General features: G+C 39.1%; 1 protein-coding gene across 2 annotated transcripts in view; it reads left to right on the top strand.

Moving 5' to 3' along the window:
- The window catches only part of SOHLH2 (spermatogenesis and oogenesis specific basic helix-loop-helix 2), a 139,731-nt gene that overhangs the window by 72,359 nt on the left and 40,607 nt on the right, over positions 1 to 26,765 (top strand). The window contains exons 8-9 of one of the 2 annotated variants that reach the window (XM_087436194.1): positions 2,877 to 2,910; positions 20,583 to 20,797. In XM_087436194.1, coding sequence (XP_087292320.1) covers positions 2,877 to 2,910; positions 20,583 to 20,797 — 249 coding nt within the window. Of the gene's footprint in view, positions 1 to 2,876; positions 2,911 to 7,875; positions 8,110 to 20,582; positions 20,798 to 26,765 lie in introns of those variants that run through there. The other variant, XM_014791285.2, reaches the window with a different exon arrangement.

Here is a 26,765-nt window from a genome sequence, read left to right on the forward strand (position 1 = left end):
TAGTGATGGCCCCTGGCCTGTGGGCATCATCGGGTCAGCTTCTAGAATATCAATTGCTATTTTTTTTTTTTTTTAAAGATTTTATTTATTTATTTTTCCCCCAAAGCCCCAGCAGATAGTTGTATGTCATAGTTGCACATCCTTCTAGTTGCTGTATGTGGGACGCGGCCTCAGCATGGCCGGAGAAGCGGTGTGTCGGTGCGCGCCCGGGATCCGGACCCGGGCCGCCAACAGCGGAGCATGCGCACTTAACCGCTAAGCCACGGGGCCGGCCCTCAATTGCTATTTTTAAATTGATTCTAATTCAGCATATTTTCCAGTCTGCTGAACATAACTAGAATTTTTTTTTTTTTTTTTTTACTAAATAGAATTTCTTGCTTTCCCATCAATTGTCTTCCAAGGATACTGTTCTTTTAAGCCTTGGTACAAATGCTGTACAATCTGATAGCCAAATACAGGCTAGGCTCAAACAACTGTGGAATGTACCAATCAGTGTCTGAGTGGGGAAGGATACCCATAACCACTTCACTCAGAAAAGGAAGAACGCACAGCATAACTGGTCCATAGCATTTATGCAATCCCATTAGGCAGACATGATGAAAGCCCTGTTCCCTGGGAATAGGGCAGGTTCCTTGATTAGGCTCTGATTCTGCTTTCGGGAAAGAATGTTCTTGTCCACTTTTCTCGGTGGGCTCTGGCTCTACTCTGTGGAAGTTTCTTCCTTTTCAATCTTCTTGCCCATATTTGAAATGGTGTTGGAGATTAGGCTCTGCTTTGGGAGTGCACAGCTTTTGGAGCTCATTTTCTGTTTGAGCAAACCTGGGTGCCCAGAGGTGGCTTTATAGTTCAAAGAGTCAAAAGCTTTTTAGTCCGAGTTTACGGTTTCTTAGATAATATAATTCCATCAAAATAGTAGTCAATTCCATATATAATTATGGTAATTTCAGAGCATGATTTGGTTCTTTGGTTTATATCTCTACCTAATGGCAGCTACCTTGCAGCTATTTGAAATAATAGGTTAGGGTGTGAAGTCAACACCTATAATCTGATCTTTGCCACAAGGCTGTCTTAGTGGCCTCTTGTTGCTCAAAACCCTTCTCAGTCTTACCTCTTACTTTTTGAGGTCTAGAAGTAGTTGGCCTTTCCAACCCTTTAATGCCCTTTGATGTCTCAAATTTCTAGATTCTCCCTTAGACTCTCTTCCCTTTTACCTCTCCTTGCAAACTGGCTAGTTGTATCCCAAACTCATCTTTTTCTTCTGCCTTGTCAAAGGCAGCCAGTAACAACCAGCACACATTATTATCAGGTTCTTTTCAACATCTTTTCCTTGACCCAGATTTGGTAAGCACTTGGTCTGCTATGACATAGCAGGGATCTCCCGGCTTCCACCTCCGTATGTGTTTCCCTGCCTCCCACTGCAGACCTGCTAAGTTATTGCCACGCTACTTGTGTTAGTATTTTGTTAGTGAAGCACCTAAGTTCAAGTTATCAACTCAGAGGCTTAACATAAAGTTTTATTTCTCTTTCACAGCACAGTCCATTCAGGATTCACCAGTAAAAAAAAAAAGTATAAATAAATAGTCTTTATGTCTTGGGAGAGAGAAAGGGGGATGGGAGAGGCACATAAGAGATTTCAAAATTATTGGTAGTGGCTATCAGGCTGGGTGGGAAGTACATATGCATTCATATACTTTATATTGTACATCTATAATATATGTATAGTATATGTATTCTTGGATATGTATGACATTTTTCATAATAAGAAAAAATTACTGCAGCTGACTTTTAACTCATGTTAGTATACATCTAAGTATTCACAAGGAGAATGTGAACAACACTTTTTCTTCTTCACCTCATCCCACACCTTCACATACCAGAAAGTTCTCTCCTTTAAGATTGTCTTACTCATTTGTGATGTAGAAATTCCTCCTGACTTCAAGTCGGCAGTCATTGTGGCTAAAGGAAAATTAGTTACTCTGTAACTCGGTGATCTCCTCAGGTAGGAGAGCCGTAATCAATGACTCGAGGGGAGCAGCTTCTAATGGTTCTGCTGTGTTGTTACCCTGGGAGGATGTCCTCCAAATTAATCGAAGTAGCAGTGCCTAGCCTCACTCCGCATCTTATGTGACAGCCCAGTCATCCATAGTTAGTTTGGTAAAGCTTTACCATAATTGTCACTTTGGTAAAGCTCCACATTTCCTAGCTAAGACTTGTGGCTAAAGTGAGGGAAATCTTCCTCATTTTAATTCAGGAGAACTAAACCCTATTGTTGAAAGTGAATTGGTGTTTTGGATGATGAGAAAACTGTCACATCTTAGTGCAGTCGATTGCAAGGCATCATTAGAAGTTGGTACTATTTTTTGACCTGTATTACTGCCTACGGGCAATGGTCCCTAACTCATTGGGGAAAACACGTATTTATTGATCACCCTCTATATACTAGCTACTAGGATATAAAGTCTAGTAAAACAATCTCTGCCTTATCACGCTACTGAAATAGAGTCCTAATTGTTGAGCAGAGGCGTGAGATGGAATGAGGAATATTTTGAGGATTTTCCTGTTGTCTTCCCAGATGAACCACAAAAGGAAAGTGTGAGTCAGAGAGTAGTGTGGGAGAGACCCTAAGCCAGGACAACTAAGAATGCTCAGGGGTAAGTGGGCTAAATCCTACCCAATGCAGTTGTCAGAACTGAACTCACAGGTTAGGAGAACTGTGCCAGAGGCAGGAAAGAGGAATGTGAGCAGGAGGCATCCGATCCTCTTTGATGCAGGTATAATGGGACAGGAGAAGACTTTAGGTGGAGGTCAGAACCAAAGAAGACCAAGGGATACATGAATTAGCAGCCGGGGAGGATCAGAAGAAATATCCAGGGCAGTTCCCAAATCAATGAACAATGCTATCCTTTAAAGGTAGCTCAGGACCTCTCAAGGCTTCAGGTAATTCATCTCATCAGCGCTACAGTTCCAAGGAAAGAGGTTACTCTATCTGCTTGTGGGCATCCCACACTGGGGCCTGCTGGGGAGACACTATCAGGAGTGTCCCAGGACACCATCAGGAAATAGAAACTAGTCAGCTTGATTAAAAGCTGAATGGAGAAAACCAGATTGGGGCAAGATAATACAATAATGTGGGCCCTAATGTCACACTGAGGAATGAGAACTTAATTTGATAAGCAGAGGAGCCCTGCACATTTTTGCATAGGGAAAGGACTGGATTAAAACTGATCTTCCCATCTTTCCTGTGCCACCACCAACACAATTTATTTTGGTTCCAGCCTTGAGATACCAAGCTTGTCATTTTGGTGCATGCAATATTTTATCCTTCCCTCCAAACTTTTTCTTTTTCTTTCACTACAGAATGAGTGGCAATATGAAATAGAGGACAGATTGTAGGCTTGGAGCCAGAAAGACCCAAATCCAAGTCCACATACACCAATCAACTACTAAAATAACTTTCGTTCATTCATTCAAATATTTTAAGTGACTGCTATGAGCCAGACACTTTTCTAGGCCAAGGTGATAGTAGTGGGTAGTTCAAACAAATTCTTTGTTCTAGAGAGGGGAGAAAGACAAGTAAAAACAAATAAATATGTTATATAACATTAGAAAAATGATGTAAAGAAAAATAAAGTAAGAAGTTACTTTATTTGATGGGGAGTGTTGGAGATGACATCATAACAGAAATCTAAATGAAATGGAGAAATTTGGGGGAGGGGGGAATGGGGAAGAACATTCCAAGCAGAAGGAAGAACAAGGGCAAAGTGTAGCTTTGCACTTACTGGCATTCTAGGAAGAAGGCAGTGTGACTAGAGGTCGTGAAAGTTCGTAAGAATGGCAAGAGATAAGGTTGGAGAGTCAGATGGTATAAAGTCTTGTTGGACATGGAAAAGAATTTAGACTTTTTTCTGAGTGGATGGTTTTGAGAAAGGGAGTTAACATTCTGATTTGTATTTTAAAAGATCATTCTGGCTATTCTATGATGAATTGCCTGAAAGGAGGAGAGGGAAGATGGCAAAAGTGGAAGCAAAAATCACCTTCCTCAGATGGGCACAGATGTTACCCCACGGCCAATCTTCCTCAGCAAAAAAAAGAGGAGGATTGGCAACAGATGTTAGCTCAGGGCTAATCTTACTCAAAAAAATAAAAATAAATAAATCACCTTCCTCAGTTAACATTATGAAAATTTGTTGTTTATAATTCTATAATGGAACTTAATAGTCAAGTTATGGTAGACTCTTGAATTTAATATTCCCAAGACAGTGCAAGCATGGTGGGTAAAGGTGTATGTACAGTCGTCCCCCCTTATCTATGGGGAACATGTTCCAAGACCCCCAGGAGATGCCTGAAACCACAGATAGTGCTGAGCCCTATATATACTATGTTTTTTCCTATACACACCTATGATAAAGTTTAATTTATAAATTAGGCACAGTAAGAGATTAACAACAATAACTAATAATAAAACAGAACAATTATAACTATACTGTAATAAAAGTTACCATAGATCTTAGCAACCTCAGCATACAATTTTTTGTGTGTGTGTGAGGAAGATCGGCCCTGAGTAAACATCCAATGCCAATCCTCCGCTTTTTGCTGAGGAAGACTGGCCCTGGGCTAACATCCATGCTCATCTTCCTGTACTTTATATGGGACGCCGCCACAGCATGGCTTGACAAGCGGTGTGTCGGTGCGGCCCGGGATCCGAACCAGCGAACCCCAGGCCACCGCAGCGGAGCGTGAGCACTTAACCACTTGTGCCACCACACCGGCCCCAGCATATGATTTTTTTTCCTTGCCTTATTAAGTCGAGAACTTTTACCTTTTCACTTAAAGGAAGCACTTTATGGCTTCTCTTTGGCATGTCCAAATTGCCAGCATCACTACTGTTGCACTTGGGGGCCATTATTAAGTAAAAGAAGGGTGACTTGAACACAAGCACTGTGATACCACGACAGTCAACTTGATAACCAAGAAGGCTACTAAGTGACCAGTGGCAGGGTGCAGTATACAGCATGGATACCCTGGACAAATGGATGATTCACATCCCGGGCTGGATGGAGCAGGACGGCACAAGATTTCATCATGCTACTCAGAACAGCATGCAATTTAAAACTTATAAATTATTTATTTCTGAAATTTTCCATTTAATATTTTCAGACCTTGGTGGACTACAGGTAACTGAACCTACAGAAAGCAAAACTATGGATAAGGGAGGACTACTGTATTTAAAAAGTGAGTTTAGTGCATTACTAAATGTAAAAAATTATTAAGTAAAAATGATTGAAATTAGTTAAGTCTCTTTCAGCATCCATGGTTATAGTCCTTATGAGAGCATTCTCCGGGCCTCAGCACCTTTGAAAAGGAACGACAATTAGGTAATCTCTAGGGTCCCATCGAGTTGTAAATTTTTATGTCTTTGAGAACAAGCCAGGTAAGCAACAATTTTGGACATAGCTTATTTATAACAGTTCCTATAAAATAGCTGGATGGAAAATTTCCAAACGTTTTAAGCATCGGTTCTTGATAAGAGTTCATTTAAACAGACCATGTATACTGTATTACTTACAAACTTATTCAGGATATAGGCATATTGTGAAAAATACACAATTATAATTTAATTGGGGGGGAATAATGTAAAGCATATACTATGAATGCTAATAATTTTAAATGACTGGAAAACTATTTTCTAAGAGATGGTTTGAGTTGTTAATTTTGAGTGCAAGTTTTTAAATATATTTCTCTATGTAGAATTATTCTTGTCATATTTTATAATTCATAGTATTCAGTTTTTCATCAACAGCATAAGTAGCATATTTTTACTCTTGCGAACTACAAAGAGCATCCATCTTCCCATTTGTAGCCAATAATATAGTGAGTATGATTCAAAAATGTTAAAGGTGACAAAGAAATTAAATTTTTACATTCTGTGTTATAATTCAGAAGGTTTGTAGTAGAATTTCTCAGCCTCAGCACAAATGACATTTTGGACCAGATAATTGTCTGTTGTAGGAGGCTGTTCTGTGCATTGTAGGATGTTTACCAACATCCCTGACCTCTACCCACTAGATGCCAGTTGTGACGACCAAAAAGTGTCTCCAGACATTGGCAAATGTCTCTTGGGGAGCAAAATTACCTCTAGTGAGAGTCCTTGTTTTATAGTAGATGCCTGTTCATTTATAAAGTATGCTTTCTTTTAGGAGATTGGAAACTATTAAATACTTAATTTTACTCCTATGAAGCTTGGAGTCTTATATTCTTGATACAGAAGAGGTTTATTTTCTTCTTCTTCTTTTTTTTTTTGCAGGGAAAGATTTGCTCTGAGCTAACATCTATTGCCAATCTTCCTCTTTTTTTCATCCTGTCCAAAGCCCCAGTGCATGGTTGTATATCCTAGTTGTAAGTCCTTCTATTTCTTTTATGTGAGTCGCACCCACAGCATGGCTACTGACAGAGGGGCGGTGTGGCTCCATGACTGGGCAGTGAACCCAGGCCGCTGAAGTGGTGAGCATTGAACTTGAACCACTAGGCCATCAGGGCTGGCTCAAGATTTATTATTTATTATCTTTTTTGCTTCCTCCAACACAGGAATGATTATTTCCTCTCACATAAACTTAGGGGCACTGTCCACTCAAATTTAAAAGCAATGAGTATGTATCAGTTTCAACAACATCTTTGTCACTATTAGCATCAGACTTGCTAATCTAGACCTCTGGAGCAATGCAAACCTGATTACCATATGGGGGGAAATCCGCAAAGCTGCCTCAATTCACACCCCACCATGTGCCTGGGCATGACTTCACCTTTGTCCTATATTGGTGAGCAAACTAATGGCCTCACAGACATTTATCTAGATACTCTCAGTATTAATTGATTAATTCCAATTGATTAATTGGAAAAGCAATAAAGAGCTAAAATTCATATCTATTAAAACATGTACATTTACTTCCAAAAATAATGCAGAATGATCCCATCAGAAATTTATCTGCACCTTTTCTTCCCATCAAAATCACAGAGAACCACCATAATATTTTTGCATGCTCTCATGATCTAAATCAGGCCCCCAGGACACATCACCACCTGCTCAGGAAACAGGAGGCTTGCCCAGAGGTCAGGGGTACTGGTGGTTCAAGGAGAGCATGCTTGTATTATATGTTCAAGTGAGATCAAGTGTCTAGGCAAATCCAAAGTGCCAAACACTGTCAGATACCTTCCTCTCCCTCCCGCTCCCCGCCCAACTTCTTGCAATGGAAAAATCAGGAACAGTAGTAAAGATGACAAGAGGAAGGACCCCCATAGGCCCTGGCATTCAATAGGTCTCAATAAAACGTCTAGAGAAGGCTGAACAAAGCGGGTTACATAGCGGCAGCCATCAGAAGACTTTATTGCCTCACTTTCTCAGTTGAGAAAAGGGGGACAATATTTGTTGAATCAGAGGACAAAGTAAAATGCTTCTAAAATTTTTAATTTCTTGGTAGTTTGGAAAGAAAGCACCATAACGTCATTTGCCTTACCTATCCTCTACATACATTTGTCTAGGAAAAAGAAATAGTCTGTTAATTCCTAATATTCAAACTTGAAAGATTTCTCTTAAGACACTCTCAAGATTTTTAGACCAGGCTGAAGCGGGGTAGTGCTTCCCCTTTCTCCAGGGGAGACAGTGCCAGTTCCACCTGAGGCCTGGTGCCCGTGATCGCCCAGGGAATGGGGGATGGAACTTTGGGTGGGCAGCGTGCCAATGACAGGGTCCCCTAAGGCCCTCCAGGGCACCTCGGGCAGCCCCTCGCCGGCAGCCTACCCCCCGCTCCCCAACCCCCCACACACCCACGCCCGGCAGCCCTCCCCCGCCAGCCCAGGTCCTCCAGGACCGCCTGAAAGCAATCTGCTTCTCCACCAGGTGCCCAGGCAGGCAGCGGGGCCACTTTAAGGGCGGGCCGGGGGCGTGCGCGCCTGCAGCTGCGGCCCCGAGCCATTAGCGCGGGCAGGCGGGCCTGGACGCCGCGGGTTTGCCGAGCTCCTCCTGCGGGGAGGCTGCCCCAGGACCCGGCACGTGGACAACGAGCCATGGCGGCCTCAATTATGGGCCATGAGCGTGGCCAAATCTCTGGCCAGGTAAGAGGCGGAGGAGGAGGAAGGGGAGGCAGCTGCGTTGATAGCCGCGCGCGGGCCCTGGGTGCGGGTGGACCCCCGGGGCCCACACAGCTGGGCGCAGGCATCTCTCGTTCAGGGGACAACCCAGGAGGGCGGCGGCAGGGAGGGCCGCTGCCAGGGCCGGAGCGAGCACTGGGCCGTGCCTCGGGGCGGGGAAGTGAAGACGGCTTCCGAGGCTGTCCCGGCTGTCTGTCGGTCCTGGAGCCCCACGCTGGGCCCCTGCCCTCCTCGAGGTTGGGGACCGGGCTGAATCACCCCAGGAAAGGAGGCCGAAGGAGGAAAGTGGACTGAACTGATGTACAAAGAAACCCCTCTCTAGCTCTTGACTCTTGCCAAACGTAAAATAATTTTTCAAGCTTATGACCATTTATAGTTACCTAGGACCAAAACTTAGTAGGTATTTGGGGTTGGTGGCCAGACAAAAGGTGAATGACGAAAATTTTGGTTTTAATTTGAATATAGGACAGTTTATTTAACATAGGAAAGTTTGTCTTCGGCGTTCTTGTCTCTGCACAGCTTAGCATGCTTTTTGCAGTTTGTTTACCGGCGTGGCGTCCCCAAAGTGTCGTTGCATGACCTTCCTCAGGCTCACACCCCAACAGGCAGTTGTGCCTGGAAACCAAAGCTGTAGGCAGGAAAAGGCGCCTGCTCCCTTCACAGATCCTCCCACCCTCCATGGAACTCACAAAGCCCACTGGCCTCTTGTGCAAGCATCTGATTTATCATCCCCTTTGCAGAAGCACACAATCATTTTTGTGACTGTTTTAGATAAAAATGAAAGACTATTATTAGCCCACTGGGAAGAAAGCATAAACAAAACCTCACCCACCCCAGAGAGCAAGGCAAGCTGGTGCTGGCTTTCTCCGGTATTTCCCGTATCTTGATAGATAAATATGAGAGGGAAACCTTTTGGGCCGGGTGAAGTTTTATTACCCCTTAGAAGGTTCTGCATACTTAAATCTCCTCACTCCTTAAGAACAGGTTTTCTGAAATGAAATTATTACCACTTTGACCCCAAACCAGTTTAATAGGTTTTCTTAATTATTTCAAAATGGAGGCACCTGTTTAAACTCAAAGGAAAATAGTATTTTACGGTGCAGGATTAGGCAAAGCTGCACAAAATGGGACTCTGAATAAAATATTTGATTATCTAGTGGTACGTGAATAATTGTGGTTTCCTACCCTCAAGAAAGCCTGAAGCCCCAGCCGAACCTTTTGTTTGCATTTGAAGAGCAGCTTGCTCAGTTTCTCCAGATAGGGCTGTTTAAATCCCTGGACTCGGGGGAAACCGGAGGCCGACGATTGCCCTGTGAGCGAGTCAGCCTCTGCAGCTGCTGCTGATTGTCAGCCCTGCTGCCGGTGATAAGAGTGACATAAATAACAACTCACTAAAGTGTAGGAGTGATTTACTTGAAGCACTCCAGCACCTGCTGTTACTAATTAAGGGTTTAGCCAGCCACAGATTGCGAATAGAAATCCAGTGTTGTAAAAATCTTGGAGACCAGAGCCCCCTGCGTGTCACTGTGATCTCAGAAATCGGGGTGGGTGAAGAGCGTTGGTGACTCTGATGTCCAATTATAAAAACTGCCTACACTTAGAAGAGCTACACCAAGGTGTTAGTAGTGTTTATCCCTGAGCTGTGGAATTACAGATGCTTTTTATTTTTCCTGTAGGCTTTTTTGAATTTTCCAGTCTTTCCCAATGAATATGTATTGCTTGTGTGTAAAAAAAAAAAAAAAAAAAAAAAAAGGCGGTAAGCAATTCAGAAAGAAAAATTTTCTGCCAAATGAAATTGGAATCGGTTCAAGTTGTGGTGCTCACAGGTGAAAATCTTAGATGCACCAAAAGGCAGTTTTCCGAAGCAGAATGTAAATAGAATGTTTATTCATTTTCCTTTTATTATTCTTATCAGTGGATCCTTCTCATCACCTGTGTTCATATTACACCATCAGCAAGATATTTTTAACTGAATAAATATTCAGATTTGAGTTGATTAGAAGCTATTCATTTAATTTGGGTTACCCTGGGACAGTGGACTAGGGCAGTGTTGTGATTTGGCTGATTATTAACATTCCAAGTGTGTGATGGCACTGATTTTGTAGGGCAGGGGAGGAAGCCCTGGGAGGGGAGCAAATCAGTTCGTTCCAGAGCTGCTTGATTTCATGCCCCCTGAATTGTGGTGCAAGGCACTGCAAAAGTGTAAACTCCTACGCAGAACGGCCGGGTAGTGGTGCTGTGCCTCCTCATCCCTTCTGGATCTCCTTCCCACCTCCTCTCAGATGTCTTCCACTCCCCAGTCCCCGTGTTCTGACCTTCACAGCTTGCTCCCGACTTTTCTCCACAAGACTAGCTGAGAGATTCTGGGGAAATTGGGAACTGAGGCTCTGAGTGGAATACTGCAGTCAGAAGCACCGAGGCGAGCTAGGACAGGGTTCGAGTTAGCAGCTGATGTCTGTTGTTCAAGACCTACCTTTGCTCCTTGGTTGGCTCTGTTCCTGTGGCTTAAGTTATGCAGAGAGCAGTTTGATTTCGGGCTGTTTTCACTGCCTAGCGTGGACACATTTTCCCCTATCGTTCTGCCTCTCCCCTCCCTGTTCCCCATCAGATTGATTTGATGTTTTCTGTGTTCTTTGTGCTCAGGTTCGGTATTAGTTGAGAAAACATAGCAGTAAATACCACCTAGAGGGCACTGTACCAACATTTCTCCGTAGAGCAGTCTCGTGATGTCAGTATTATTATCCCTTAGGTGAGGATCACATAAGCATCTCACTCAGAGCCGCTAGTAAGTGGCTGAACTGGTCAACAGACCCTGGTCTATGTGCCTCCAGAGGCTTTGCCCTCTTCCCACCACATCAGGCTGTTAACAAAGGATCAGTAACAGCTTTGGTAGAACTGAGGCTCATACACTATTCTTCCTGTGTTCCAAGGATTGAAAACCATCCTTTCTTATCAGCAGGAAAAAAGACTACTAGAATGTAAGCCCCATGAGTGCAGGGACCCTGTCTATTTGATCACCTGTGTTCCCAGTGCAGCGTCTGCCCTGTAGTAGGGGCTCAATAAATATCCATGGAGAGAACAAATAGATATCAAGCATATTTAAGCAGATGCATAAAGTGGCAGGATGTTTTAAAGGAAAAAGAAACCTTTCTAATAGGTTTTTTAAAAATTATTTTATTGACGTCGTATTGGCTTATAACATTGTGGAAATTTCAGGTGTATATTATTATTCATCAGTTTCTGTATAGACTGCATCGTGTTTACCACCAATAGTCTAGTTTTTATTGATCATCATACATGTGTGCCCCTTTACGCCTTTTGCCCTTCCCCCATCCCCTTCCCCTCTGGTAGCCACTAATCTGCTCTCCTTATCCATGTGTTTGTTTATCTTCCACATGTGAGTGAAATCACACAGTGTTTGTCTTTTTCTGTCTGGCTTATTTCACTTAACATCATACCCTCAAGGTCCATCCATGTTGTCACAAATGGCATGATTTTGTCTTTCTTTTTATGGCTGGGGAGCATTCCATCGTGTATATACACCACATCTTCTTTATCCATTCATCCATAGCAGGGCACTTGGGTTGCTTCTACATCTTGGCTATTGTGAATAATGCTGCAGTGAACATAGGGGTGCATAAATCTCTTTGAATTGTTGATTTCCTGTTCTTTGGATAAATACTCATTAGTGGGATAGCTGGGTGGTATAGTATTTCTATTTTTAATTTTTTGAGAAATCTTCATACAGTTTTTTCCATACATCCTCTCCAACATTTGTTATTTTTTGTCTTGGTAATTATGTCCATTCTAACAGGTGTAAGGTGATAGATACCTCATTGTAGTTTTGGTTTGCATTTTCATAGTAATTAGTGAAGTTGAACATCTTTTCATGTGCCTCTTGGCCATCTGTATATCTTCTTTGAAAAAATGTCTGTTCATAGCCCCTGCCCATTTTTTGATCAGCTTGTTCGTTTTTTTGTTGTTGAGTTGTATGAGTTCTTTATATATTTTGGAAATTAACCCTTTGTCAGATAGATGACTTGCAAATATTTTCTCCCAGTTGGTGGGTTGTCTTTTCGTTTTGTTCAGAGTTTCCTTTGCCTTGCAGAAGCTTTTTAGTCTGATGTCTCATTTGTTTATTTTGTCTTTTGTTTCCCTTGCCTGAATAGACATGGTATTTGAAAAGATGCTGCTAAGACTGATGTCAAAGAGTGTACTGCTTATATTTTCTTCTATGAGTTTTATGGTTTCAGGTCTTACATTCAAGTCTTTAATCCATTTTGAGTTAATTTTTGTGTGTGGTGGAAGATAGTGGTCTGCTTTCATTCTGTTGCCTGTGGCTGTCCAGTTTTCCCAGCACCATTTATTAAAGAGACTTTCCTTTCTCCATTGTATGTTCGCGGCTCCTTTGTTGAAGATTAGCTGTCCACAGAGGTGTGGTTTTATTTCTGGACTTTCAATTCTGTTCCATTGATCTGTGTGTCTGGTTTTCTGCCAGTACTACGCTATTTTGATTACTATAGCTTTGTAGTATATTTTGAAGTCAGGGAGTGTGATACCTCCAGCTTTGTTCTTTTTTCTCAGGATTGCTTGGCTATTCGCAGTCTTTTGTTGTTCCATATAAATTTTAGCATTCTTTGTTCTGTTTCCATGAAGAATGTCATTGGGATTCTGATTGGGATTGCATTGAATCTGAGAACAAGAACAAGGCAAGGGTGCCCACTCTCGCCACTCTTGTTCAAAATAGTACTGGAAGTTTGGGCCAGAGTGCTTAGGTAAGAAAAAGAAATAAAAGGGATGCAAATTGGAAAGGAAGAAGTAAGACTCACACTGTTTGCAGATGACATGATTCTATATATAGAAAACCCTAAATAATCCAACAAAACTATTAGAAATAAGCAACAACTACAACAAAGTTGCAGGGTACAAAATCAACATACAAAAATCAGTTGCATTTCTATAAACTAATAGTGAACTAAAAGAAAGAGAACTCAAGAATAAAATCCTATTTACAAGCACAACAAAAAGATTATAAAATACCCAGGACTAAATTTAACCAAAGAAGTGAAAGGCCTATACACCGAAAACTATAAGACATTATCGGAGAAGACATAAAGAAATGGAAAGATATTCTATGCTCATGGATTGGAAGAATGAAAATAGTTAAAATGTCCATATTACCTAAAGCAATCTAATAGAAAGTTTTACGAGTTATTCATAGCCCAGGACGCTCTGGTTTACACGTTATTTTTGTGTAATTATTAATAACACCCCCTTTCATTCTCAAAAGTGTCTCAATTTGGAAGGTAAATCATGTGGTTACCTTATCTCTAGGAGATAGGTTCTTTTGGGACATTCATAGTTTGCTTCAATTTACCAGGTTAATTCAAAACACTAAAATCACTCCTTTTATGACCACTTGTTGATGACTGTTTCAGTGCTTGGCATTTGGTTCCCAAGGGAAGATATTGGTATGGAAGAAATCCTGTGCTCTGGTGGAGATTCACAAACAGTCTGCACTCAAAAGCATCACGGTGGCTGTTGGAAATGAGGAATGTTTATAAAATGAAAAGGAAATACTCTTGAAGGGTCCTGATACTGTTGACTGTAGAAATTCCAAATTTCAAAGCTCATTTGAAAGGGTTATAGTGTCTTCTTAGAAGACAAGGTATTTGAGGGAAGTAAGACTGGTGATGTGGGTTGATATTAGGCTGTGAAAGGCCATGCTAAGGAGTTTGGATTTTCATCCTGTTTAAAATAGGGTGGAGCAGATGAGTGAGATTGGCTCATAATGGTGAATTGAGCACACACATCAACTTCCCCATCCACCCTAGACTCCAGAGCAGGAAATACTTAAAAATGTGCTGATACCTGCAGAAAGTAAATATCACGGGGAAAAAAGGTGGGGGGATTCCAAATTAAAAGTCCGAGGAGACATAACAACAAATGCAATGTATAGTCCTTAATGGACTCTTGGTCTGAACAAAGCAGCTTCTCTCTGAACATTAAAAAAAAAATCCACAGGAAAACTTAAAATTTAGAAAGCAGGTGGGATCAAATTGCCACTAAAACAAAAGTAGAAAAACCACAGTTTAAAAGACATGGAGAAGAGAAGAAATGCAGAGGTAAAACAATTCTAGTGATAGTCCAGGCTGAAGGGTAACAGAAACAAAGATGCAAGTAGATCAGAGGGTGCTCACCTGATGATGAGTTAGCTGTATGCAGAACACCTGGGCCAGGTGGGCCCCTGGATTCCTTTACCCCTTGGACTCTTCCCAGCTCACTCCTACTACAACCGGAGCTACGGTGCTTTTAATCCCAGGATAAAACTCAGGAACTGCTCTTTCCAAAGAAAATGAACTATATGGGGGACATGGGTTTCTGGTATTGGTAATTTCCAGACCTCTATAACTGATAAGGATTAAAGGAAAGGCAGCTCTGCCCATGAGGGAAATAAACTCAATTGCTTAGTTTTCAGAGTAGATTCCTTTTTTGACAAATAGCTGGTCCCAGCCTCTTTGCTCTCCAGCCTTCACTTCCACTGTCCCACCCACTCACACCAAGCTCAGAGTCAGTTGTCCCTTTAAGGAAGCAGCCATTGGGGAAACAGGCCACCCCGGCTGCGGGGGAGACTGCTTATACACGTCGACTGCGTCCTCGATTCATGTTTATGTTTGGATACCCAAGGTTCGCCGGCCATTAACAGAACCAGACACAAATGCACAGACACTAGACACAACCGTTCCAGAGACAGATTATTAAGGAGATAGAAAAAAACTTTTAAAATTCTAATTTTTATCCTCAGGGTATCACATCCTAAAAATAGTGGGTTATGAAAAATTACCAAAAAGAAAAAAAATTTTGGAAATGAGCAATTCACATTAAATTAACTGAAATTGTAAAAATCTTTAGAAGGACTGAAGACTGAGCTGGGGATATGAAAAATAAAGTTAAGGAAGTCTCTCAGAAGTTGAGACATGAAGGATCAATATCAATCTAGGGTGTCTAGCATCTAAGAGAATAGAGATTTCCAAGGAGAGACAAAGACAGTGGAGAGGAGGAAATAATCAAAGAAATAAAAGAAGGAAATTTCCAGAGCCAAAGATCCACTGAGTGCCAAATAGGATGAATAAGATCCATACCCAGACACACCGTAGAAAAGTATCAGAACCCACGGCATAAGAGAAAAGTACCAAAAGGGAAACAAAGTGGCTTATTCTTTTCATCAGCAACTCTGGATGCTAGAAGAAATGGCCCGATATCTTCAAAGTTCAGAGACAAAGAAATTTTGATAGTAAAAGTATTTACCAGGTAAAATTAGCACTGAATTGTGAGCCCTAATGCCACTTAAACACCAGAAATAAGACGTTTAACTTCCAAAGTATTGTAGGAGCATCAGGAGAGAAAAGAAAATTTGATCAGCATAACAAGAAGGTATGGGAAAAAAGAAACAAAATTATAGTAAATGGGAAACTTGAAATAACAAATGAATAAGACCGTTTCACATTAAGTTGTAAATGTTTCACAATTAATATTAATTACATGACACTAATTAATGCCATTAATGTAATTAATTACTTAAATTCCTATATTAAAAACTGAAATCTCAGATTGTGGAAAAAAATAAAATTGAAATGTATGCAATTTACAAAATTCACACAAAATCAAAACGATAGAAAAAGGCTCAAAATAAAGGGATATAGAAAAGTAACTATATCAGAAAAAAATAAAATTTCAGATGAAAAGCATTAAAAAGGACAAAGAGGTATATTTAATACATATATTGTTTTCTCTATATAATTATCAATATATGAATTTTTATATTATTTAATATATACTAGAGAAATATCGATTATTATATAGTATATTTAAATATTATATATTTATATGAATATGTATAATTATTATGAAGCTTTATGTACCTAACCCATGATTAGAAATAGAGTCTATAGTTAGAGAAATTGATAATTTCACAAACCATAATTAGGGAAGATTTTGACACATCTGTCTCATAAACTGAAAGATCAAGTAGACCCAAAATAAGCAAGAAAGCAATGAGCAAGTTCAATCTAAATGATACGTGGAAAATATATGCCCAACAGAAAATAACATTATTTTCAAAATCCATGGAACATTAACAAAAATTGACTATGTGTCAGGCCACAAAGAAAATATCAACAAATTCTATAACGTAGAAGTCACACAGGGTACATCCACTGTTGACAATGCACTAAAATAAGAAATGAGCAACTAGTCGATAGCCAAAAAAATAAAGAATCAAAACCAAAAACACTATACTCTTGAAAATTAAAAACATCTTTATATAGGTGTTTAATATAACTCTTTGGTTAAAATGGAAATATAAAAAATTACAAATGAGCAATGAATGACCATGAATGCGATATATATCAAAATCTGTAGGGTACAACAAAGTACCACTTGGAGGGCTGTGTTGTCCAATAGAACTTTCTGCAACGATGAAAATGTTCTAGAATTTTGCTGCCTGAGATGGTAGCCACTTGCCATATATGGATATTGAGCACTTGAAATGTGGCTAGTGTAACTGAACTGAATTTCAAACTTTGTTTAATTTTAGTTAAACATAACTTTAGATAGCCACATTTGGTTACTATATTGGACACAGTTCTGTAGTCTTTAATAAAGCATTACTAGAAAAAGAAGATAGAAAAAATTTAATTACATATTAATCTCTAGTTAGGAAAAAAGATGAACTCAAAGCAAATAATAAATATTATTTACATTTAAAAATTAATACATTTGGAAAGAGATGTAATGGATTTTTAAAAATATATATGAACAAAATACACTTTAGAGAAAGTAGAAAACTTAAATTTACTAGTTAATCACTAGGAGTTGTAAAAGGTAGTCTAAAACCACTTCTTTGAATGGCTTCGGGCCCAGATTTCACAGACATGTTTTACCTAAACCCCTAGAAGCAGATAATTTCTATGTTTTATGAAATATTCAAGACCATAGAATAATATTGAAGCTTTCTATTTCATTCTTCAAGGCTGGCATCATAACCCTGATACCCAAACAGATAATACAATACAACAAAATTGTATCCAGTTTCATTTATGAACATAAGATGCAAAAATCTAAAATAAAATGAATGAATTGAATCTAAACCTACATTGTATGTAGGTTTATACCAGTAATGCAATGATGGCTTGACATTAGGAAATCTATTAATGTAATTCATTACCTAACAGATAAAAGGAGAAAAAAAAATAATATGATCATGGTGAAAAGGCATTTGGTAAATTTCAGCACCCATTTCTGATTTAAAATTCTTAGCTTCCAAATAGAAAGAAACTTCTTTAACTTGATAAAGCGTATTGACCAGAAACCTTCCATATCATATTTAGTAGTAAAAGCATTTGAAATATTCCCACTAAAGTCGGGAACAAAGCAAGAATGCCCACTGTCACTTCTGCTATCAGCATTGTTTTGGATGTTCTAGCCAGTGCTTTAAGATCAATAAATAAAAGGCATAAATTCTGGAAACAGGGACAAAAATGTCGTTTTTGAAGCCAGTATGATTATCTACCTAGGAAATTCAGAAGAATCATCTAAAACATATTGGAACTAAATAGAGAGTACTATAAAGTACTTGAAGCAAATTCCTCATATAGAGATCACTAGCATTTCTCTATGTCAGCTATAATCAGTCAGAAAATGTTGTGAGAAAAGCTACCCCCTTCACAATGACGCCAAAATCTTGAAATACCTAGCAATAAATACATGAGGACATATGCAGAATCTATGTGAAGGTAACTATGAAACTGAAGGACATCATAAAAGGCCTGAATTCTCTTGAGTCCTTAATGGGGAGATTTAATACAGTAATGATATTCCCTAATTAATCTTTAAAATAAATGCAATCATAATCAAAATTTTAACAGGGTTCCCTATGGAACTTGACAAGCTGATGCTAAAATTCTATTGAAAGAGAAATTGTGGGAAAATATCTAAGAACCAAATTGAAAAACATCAAGGAGGGAACCATATGTTATATCAAATATAAACATACTATAAAGAGCTAGTAATTAAACAGTGTGGTATTAACCAGGAATAGGCAAATAGATCAGTGGATCAGAATGAAGCCCAGAAAAACATACATATATATATACACATGTATGGCATTTGAAAATACTGAGAGAAGTTTAGCCTATTCAATAATTATTCAATAATCCTATTGGGGTAATTAGCTCTGCATTTGAAAAAGATGAAATTAGATACCTACATCATGTTAATCACCAAATAAATTCCAGATGGGATAAAAATCTAAGTGTAAAAAATAACACCATAAAAGTGTATTAGAATACACAATTAAAACATATTTTTATAATATAAATAGAGATGGCTTTGAAAGCAGGACAAAATTCACGAAAGCCATAAAGGAAACAGTTGGTAGATTTGTTACTAAATATGAAGCACATATTTGTGACAAGAGACCTTATAATCAAAGTTAAAAGTCATGACAGACTAGAAAAAAGTAGGTGACTCATATCCAGAATATGTATATAAACTCCTACAGAGCAAGAAGAAGTTAAATAACAAAAAGGAAGTTGAACAAAGGTAATAAATAGGCAAGCATCCTAAATAGAGTATGCAATAAATGGAAATGGAAATTGCCACTAAAATAAGATACTCAACTTCACTGTTAATTCGAAAAATGCAAGTGAAAAGGAAAATTGAGGGTTTTTTTGCTCACATATTGGCAAAAATGAAAAAAAAAATAAATCAGTCTTATTAAGGATTTGAGGAAATGGGTACTCGTACACTATTGGTGGGGACATAAATTTTTGTATCTTTTGGTGAGAACAATTTGGCAGTAAGTTGAAAAACAGAAGCAAAAACTTACCATCTGATCTTACAATTTTGTCTCCAGTATATATGTGTATTTGCACAAAGATATATTTACAAAGATGTTGATCACAGCATTGTAATAACATCAAAATCCAGCATTAGGAGAATGGTTCAATAAATTGTTATCATAAATGAGGAAGACTGGATCAAGATGACAGATGAGCACATATTCTCCTTCTACCTCAGATCACAACAAATGATAGAAATGCATATTTAAGAGAATAAATCAAAACAACCTGGAAAATGAGAAAGAATGTTCCCAGTCACCAGAATTTTCAAGGAATTGTTAAATTGTATTAAGTGAGAAAAGCAACTCACTTTTAAAAATATAATATCCTTTTTATGAGAAAAGCTATATATATCTGTGTGTGTGTGTGTATTATACTTACATAATTTCAACATAGAAATTATCTGAAAGAGTGTAAACCAAACTGTTGACAGTGGTTGCCTCCAGGGAGGGGAGTAAATTAGGATCTGAGAGATGGCTAAAGAAAGACTCACTTTTTTTTTTTTTTTAAACAAAAGAAGGAAGAAAATTAGAAGGCAGGTAGAAGTGAGAAGTGCAGAAGCTTTGCTTACTTTAAACTCTCCTGATTTCTTGCACATCACATGTTCTTTCCAGCAACCCTTGAGAAACCAGGTTGAGGGAGAGAGAAGCCCCACGGTGGGCCACCTACACTAGCACCCTGCCCTGCAGAGTTGTGTCTTTGTTGAGCTGCCTTTGTTTTTGTAAAGGTATTTCCAACTCCTTCCCTCACTTCTTTTGGCTTCAACTCTGGTCAACTCCAAAATCTGTTTTCTCATGTGGAGCTGTCTATGGCGTGGCATTTCCAGCTGTCTACTGACTGTTTCCATTAATTCAGGAATCCCCATTCTTTGACATTTTCAGTGGATTGTGTTCAGTAGCTATAGAGAATAAAACAGAGAGAAATAGAAGATGAAGATAGAAATTATATTTTTCCTAATTGAGTGTGCTTGAAAATATCCCCAAATGGAAATAAAGAGGCTTTTTGGTTCCTAATATTAGGATTTGAGTAGCATGTATATTCCATTCAAATAAAGGACTTTATTTGAGTGTGTCTTAGGATTTAGGAATTTAGATCTTACTCTGTTCTATGAATGTGTGTTTCATCAAAGTAGGGTGGGAGAGTCAAAAAAATAGTTTGAAAGAGTCACCAGTTCAATTCTCTAAGTAGTAAACAGATTTTCCAGCAGGATGGAAGATGGGAAACTAGGCCATCAGAATCTTGTCTATTGTTGATAGGAGAAGGAAACTTGCAGGAAAGCCACTGTAGAATAGTATTTCTAGGCAAAACTTTTAAAAATAGCATGACCTTCAGATCCATTCACTGCCCTAGGTACTGAGGACATGAAATTAATAGTTTCTGCCCCCGAGGTACTTATGATTGACCATCCAGTCCAGCTATATAGTCAGTCATTGTGTTATTTGTAACTTTTATTTATTTTATCCTCTCATACATGACATTTTCCCTATGCCCAAATATTAATTATGTGATACTTCTACTTTTTTCCTTCTCTTTCAGGCAAAAATAGACCTCCTATTAGTCGGAGATGTCACCGTTCAGTACCTGGCTGATGTTGTACAGAAATTCTTTTCAAATACAGGAGAAGTCACCGTCACCATTAGTGATGTGAAGAAGGCAGCGGCACTTCTGAATGACTGTGCATTCGACATGGTTTTCCTGAAGATGACGTCTTTACCAACTGCTGAGGAGCTGGAAACTGTCAAACTACTTAGGTAAACTCCAAACACCTTGACTCTATATCTTTAGAATAGTTCTTATTAAAATCTATTTCTATAAAAATTCTTAAAAGATGATGCTATTTCTACTTTAATTTTTAAGATGAGGGACATTTTCATGGGCAGAATCTACATACATGTTGTTATTGCCAGTTTAACATACTATTATAAGAATTATCATTTTAACTTAAAAAGTAATAGGTGTGGGTGAGAGTGTAAGAATTCATTGTTCGTAGACATTTACTTGGTCTATAGTGCTTACCTTAATCCCATAGGTACTACTTTTTAATAACAATGTCGTTAAAATGGCACATCTCTTCAGAGTTCATTAATTGTTATGGCAGATACTAAAGCAGGTGTGCACTCTGAGCTCCATGTCATGTTAACTGTGGACTGAAGGTGTCTCTTTTTTTTTTTTTTGTGAGGAAGATCAGCCCTGAGCTAACATCCATGCTAATCCTCCTCTTTTTGCTGAGGAAGACCGGCTCTGAGCTAACATCTATTGCCAATCCTCCTCCTTTTTTTTTTCCCCAAAGCCCCAGTAGATAGTTGTATGTCATAGTTGCACATCCGTCCAGTTGCTGTATGTGGGACGCCGCCTCAGCATGGCTGGAGGAGCGGTGCGTCAGTGCGCGCCCGGGATCTGAACCCAGGCCGCTAGTAGCGGAGCACGCGCACTTAACCGCTAAGCCACGGGGCCGGCCCTGAAGGTGTCTTTTAAGATGTGAAAGAGCCCTGAAGCTCTCTGGATCTGTTGAGTCCGGATCAATACCACCTCCAATATTCTCGTTTTGTCTTGCAGCTCCACAGAAGTTCTGCTTCTGTTTGACCCACTCCACGCTGGAGATCTGGAGGCTAGTGGTGGGAGAGTTAGGTTCTTCCTTGCCTGACTACATAGGATTTTGACCCATTTAGGCTGTTTCTAAACAGGGTTAGGACAGAACGAATTTGTTTCCCTTCCATGAGAAGACTTGATAGAGAAAGTGTAGAAAATAGTAGATTATTTATATTAGAATAGTAAGGACTTCTCATAAATATGGGACAGACCTTTCTAGATTAAAGGAGAAAGTTCGGAGACAATATTGTGATCACTGAATAAAAAGGAGCAGGCATATTCTGTTAGGGGAAAAGAAAGGTTGGAATGGCAAGAAGCCAAAGCCGCAGAGTTAATTGTTAAGGAGAGACGGACAGACTGACACTGCTCCTGGGATTTCTTAGAACAGTTGGTCTTCTGCATTTCTTTTGGCTTTGTACTGGGAATATGAACTCGAGACAAACCACGCAAACTACCTCAAAGTGGATTTCACTTCCAAAATGTGTTGTGAACTGTCCTCCTTCTGAAGATATGCCTATTTTATTACATACCTTTAAAAAAAACTCTTATAGATAGAGTTCCCCTGGTCAGGGGCTCATAATAATATCTCACTTATATAACATTTTTAAATTTTTACAACAGCTTTATGAGGGAGGTAGAGCAGGGTTTCAGCATCCCTACTTGACAGATTAGAAAACTGAGGCTGAGGTGACTTGCCTGAGACCACATGGCTTATTTTCATAAACTCAGACTAGAACTCTTTACTTTTCCCTTCTGTTCTTTCTAAAAGCCTGTAATTATTTGGCCTCTGTATTTAAGCCCCTTCTTTTCCACCTCTGAGATTCAGTATTTGCCAAACTTAGGATGAACTAAACGTACATATGGTGTTGGAAGAGTCCTAGACAAATCAGTGCGGCTGATCTCTCTCTTCATTCCAAGAGTGGGGTCCTAGCTGTGCCTCTCCAAATGTAGGAAAGGCTTTGTATTTGCTCATTATTGACGCTGCGTTTTGAACAGGATAAGAGTAAAGTTCTGTTTAAGAACAAGCTTCATGTCTAGTCACAGTAATTAAAAGCTAGGAGGTTAAAGGAGAGAACTTCCTGTCCTGATACTCACCTCTGTGGATTCTCCCCACTGCTGCTTTCTTTGCTCTGAATAATAAAGCTTAAGATTTCTTAGCAAGGAAAAGAGGGTAGATGAAGGTACTAAGTGTACAGACATGCATATGGTAGTTCTACTATTTTGCTGTAAAAGCATTTGTTTGAAAAGAAAAAAAGGATAATTTGTTGTGCTCAGTACCTTGCTGTAGGTATGAGTGAGTGACTGGATGAGTGGGAGAAATGCCATTCTGGGGCAGACAATCGAGTTCTAGCTTTTGTGTTCCTCTCTGAAAAATGGACAAAGCTTTCTTTGTGGAAGCTTTGCCTTTCATGATGCTCGCCTCAGAGGCTAGAAATGTCTCTGAAATTCCCTTTCTTGCCCTCAGAACTGTTAGGAGTTTATGATTTATGAATTATTTAAACCCTTGTAGAATATGTTTGTATTTTTGAACCTATAGTTTTATATGTCCTATAAACATCCTGCCCCATTTATAAGGCATTTAAACTTTATCTTTCCTAAAGCACTATATCCTTTGAGTTTGGGCTAACATTTATTGACTAAACCAAAATGAAGAGACTTGGTTCAGCTTTTCTTCTGTTGTGTGTTGTAGATTTTTTTTTTCTCTTAGACTTTGTTATTGTTTTGTGATATCTCAAAATCTGGATAAGTCTAGGAAAATGTGCAACTATTTACCTACTTTTCTCTCTCTGGGCACTTTATGTGCCCTGCCAGTGAGTGAGCAACTTACTGTAGAGTAGAAGTGTCCACACTTATTTTCAGTATTAGAGCACATGATCACAAATCTATATATCTTAAGATACATGGATTTGTATTGAAAATAAGAGTGAAGTATAGCCTGGTAGCTATAATAACAAGCTTATTTTAGAATAAAATGTAAGCAGCCTTCTTAAAAAGATTCTTAAATTTGTTTTTATAGAAAAACTGTTTTTCAGCTTGGAGCTAATTATTGATAAATTTTAATCATTCGTAAAAATATTGATACTTTACAGACTGACATTCTCGAGAATTATAGCACATCTCAGTTATAGGTTAACATTCCTAATAATACTCCCCAACTTGGTTTCATTTCATGAACACATTTTTGTTGAGCCGGATGAACTCAAACACTACCCAGTGGTAAAACATTTTAAGATAGCCTTGGATTCAGATGTTGGCTCCAGAATTCCAGGGATATTTGACCAGAATTCCAGGGATATTTGACTCCTGGCTTAAGTCAGTTCTCAAAATTGAGCCATACTCAAAGGGCAGATACTTGATAATTCAGACACATCCTGACACTTTATTTTCCAAAGGCAGATACAGAAAATTAAAGTATGTTTCAAACTCATCGGCGTTGTATGGATCCTGTCTGAAATTGTGATTTTCCATTCTGTGAAATGTCTCTACAGTTCTTACAGTTCTGTGATTCTCACGAGCTCAGGGCAGTTCAGCAATAGGAAAGGAATGCAGAATGTGGTTCTGTCTGCTTAGTCTGCAAATCGAGTTTGGATCTGATTTCATTTTTACCCACGTAGTTTCCATTGTCTGATCAGTTAACTTATTACTTCCCTAAGAAAATGCAATCTTGTGAGCCACAGGGATCTAAAAAATTGTCCCTTCATGTCCCCAGTTCCAAAACATCCTTGACTTGACAGTGCAGCTCAGTAAATCTTATTAGTCAGTTTGCATGACCTTGTCCCCTGAGTACTTGACAATAAACACAATAACAACAAAACGTCTAAGTAGTTTTACTAACATTATTCTGTAAACCAATGGTGGGTGTAAATAGGAACTGAGGAAAATTCTAGATCTTTATCATTTCTAACATGTCATGTGGTGAACCTGACTTAGGAGGTTCACAGTAGGAGCTCTTCTGACAAACAGCATAGTGGCAGCAGGGCACACCAACCGTCACTGTTGACCAGAAGAAACTCGCAGGACTCACTGCATTTTATCACAGGTGTCCTATTAATAGCAAGTGAACTCAGTGTTTTCATATTTATGGTAAAACTCTCAATTTTATTACTGAAAATGGTTGTTTTAATTAGGTAAATAACAAATAACATTATTTGTTATAAGTCCCAACTAGGCCACACCAGGTTAGTGTGGCTGCATTGGGCCCATAGACAGCATAATGGATAACTGTACTCAAGATGGCCACAACCCAAATATGACACTGGCTTTTGTCCTTTGAAGTCCTGTGGCTCTAAAAATTTCCTCTGGCTTCATATGGTCTTATAAGAACCCGTTAGTCCTCTTATTAGATGATAAATTGCAGAGGCAAGGACTTTCCTGAGGTTCTTTAATCAGCAAAGTGTACAACTCAGCTCAAAAGACTTTTATATAATCATTTTTTTTTCAGCTACGAGAGACCAGACCTGGGGATGGGGGCAAGATTGGGAATGGGCCCTGCTGCAGTCTGAGCTTATGGCCGCCTCCAGTTCCAGAGAGTACGGAGACAGGCATAGGAATGGACACTAGAATATCAATATCTAATTTCGTATGTGGCGTATAGTCTCAGGAACCATCATGACATTTAAACATGTATTCTGTGAAATATGAGGAGAAGTGAATTGTCCCCCAATGAATTGCAAATTTTTAAAACCCAAGAGACTTCAATTGAGAAAGGTACTCATAAGGTCTCAGAACCTGCAATTTGGTTTTGGTGTATGGAAGAAGAAGTGGTATTAGTTGGGGCGAATAAAGGAGGTTTTTGTTTTGTTTTTGTGTTGCTTAGTTTTGTTTTAAGGAACATTTCCATTTCATTAGAAAGAGGACCTTTTTTCGGTGATCCTGAAAACTAGGAACTCTTTTAGCTTATTGATTTGTGGAGAATGTAAATGAGCACTGAGCTTCAGACCAGAGAGCTGGATTCTGGGAACTCTATTGATCACTGGAGTTCCTGTCCAGCTCTACGGTTAGGGTTTGACTGGCAGGGGAAGTGTTTGGGTTGGTAATTGACTCTGTGCTAATGACAGAAATCCAGGAATTCCAACTCTGTCTGATGTAAGGCTTGAAATTTGAAAGTCATCAGGGCATGTAAATCCATATATCAAAGTCCAATTTATTTTCATGTCAGTAAAATCAACTTATAAAATTTTAAAAAATAGACACAGGATTATTTCTAAAAGCAAAGAATCTGGTTTTAATTCTTTAATTCTAGAGTATTTTAACTTATGAAAATTTACTTTTTGTGAATCTACAAAGTATTTTTTATTTCAAAAGTTGGACTGAACTACCTAATAAGTTTCTTTCAACGATCCTATCTGTTCAGTCCACATTTCTCTTCCGCCTCTCTTCCTGTTATCTTCAGAAGATCCTCTTCCTCGTCCTATTTTCCATACCTCCTAAACCCCACACTTTTTCATCATCGTATACATTAAAAAACGTATATGAAGTGCTTACATTGTGGCAGGCATCCTTTTTAGCACTCCATTCCCACAGTGCCACCACACCAATATCCTAATGTGCCTCTCTTACCACCACATTCAGTCTGCTGGTCAAATCCTATCCTCCCTCCCACAGATGCCTATTTCGGTGGAGGTAATTCTGCCTGAGCTTCTTATTTCCTCATAGAAATCATTCATTCTTTCCTTTTTTCTCTTTCAGCCCAAACTCCTCAGAATTCATAGAACAGAATCAAGCCTGAATAGACCTCAATTGGGTGAATTTTAGCAATATCCTGCTTTTTTGAAGTGACTAACTTAGTAAATTTTCTGAATTATTTATTTTTTAGAGGCAGTTCTCGGATATGTTACTATTCTCTACCATCAGCCCTTGCCTGGATAACTGCAGTATGGTCTCTCACATCCACCCTGCACCACCCTCTGTCAATCCATCCTACCAGAGGCAGAGTGGTCTTTCTAAAATGCAAATATAACCATGTTACTCCCAAGCTTAGTAGTTTCTCATTGCCCATTTTAATTAAATAACAAATCTTTAATTTGGCCTAAAAGGCCTACTGTAATAGACTCCAGCGCTACCTACCTCTCTGGTCTCATGTGTCCCCATCAGATGCTCTGTGCTAGGGCCGTCTTGAACTTCTTTCAC

This window comes from Ceratotherium simum, chromosome 10 (assembly GCF_057802395.1).
Source record: "Ceratotherium simum simum isolate JZ-2026a chromosome 10, ASM5780239v1, whole genome shotgun sequence".
Classification (NCBI taxonomy): Eukaryota; Metazoa; Chordata; class Mammalia; order Perissodactyla; family Rhinocerotidae; genus Ceratotherium; species Ceratotherium simum.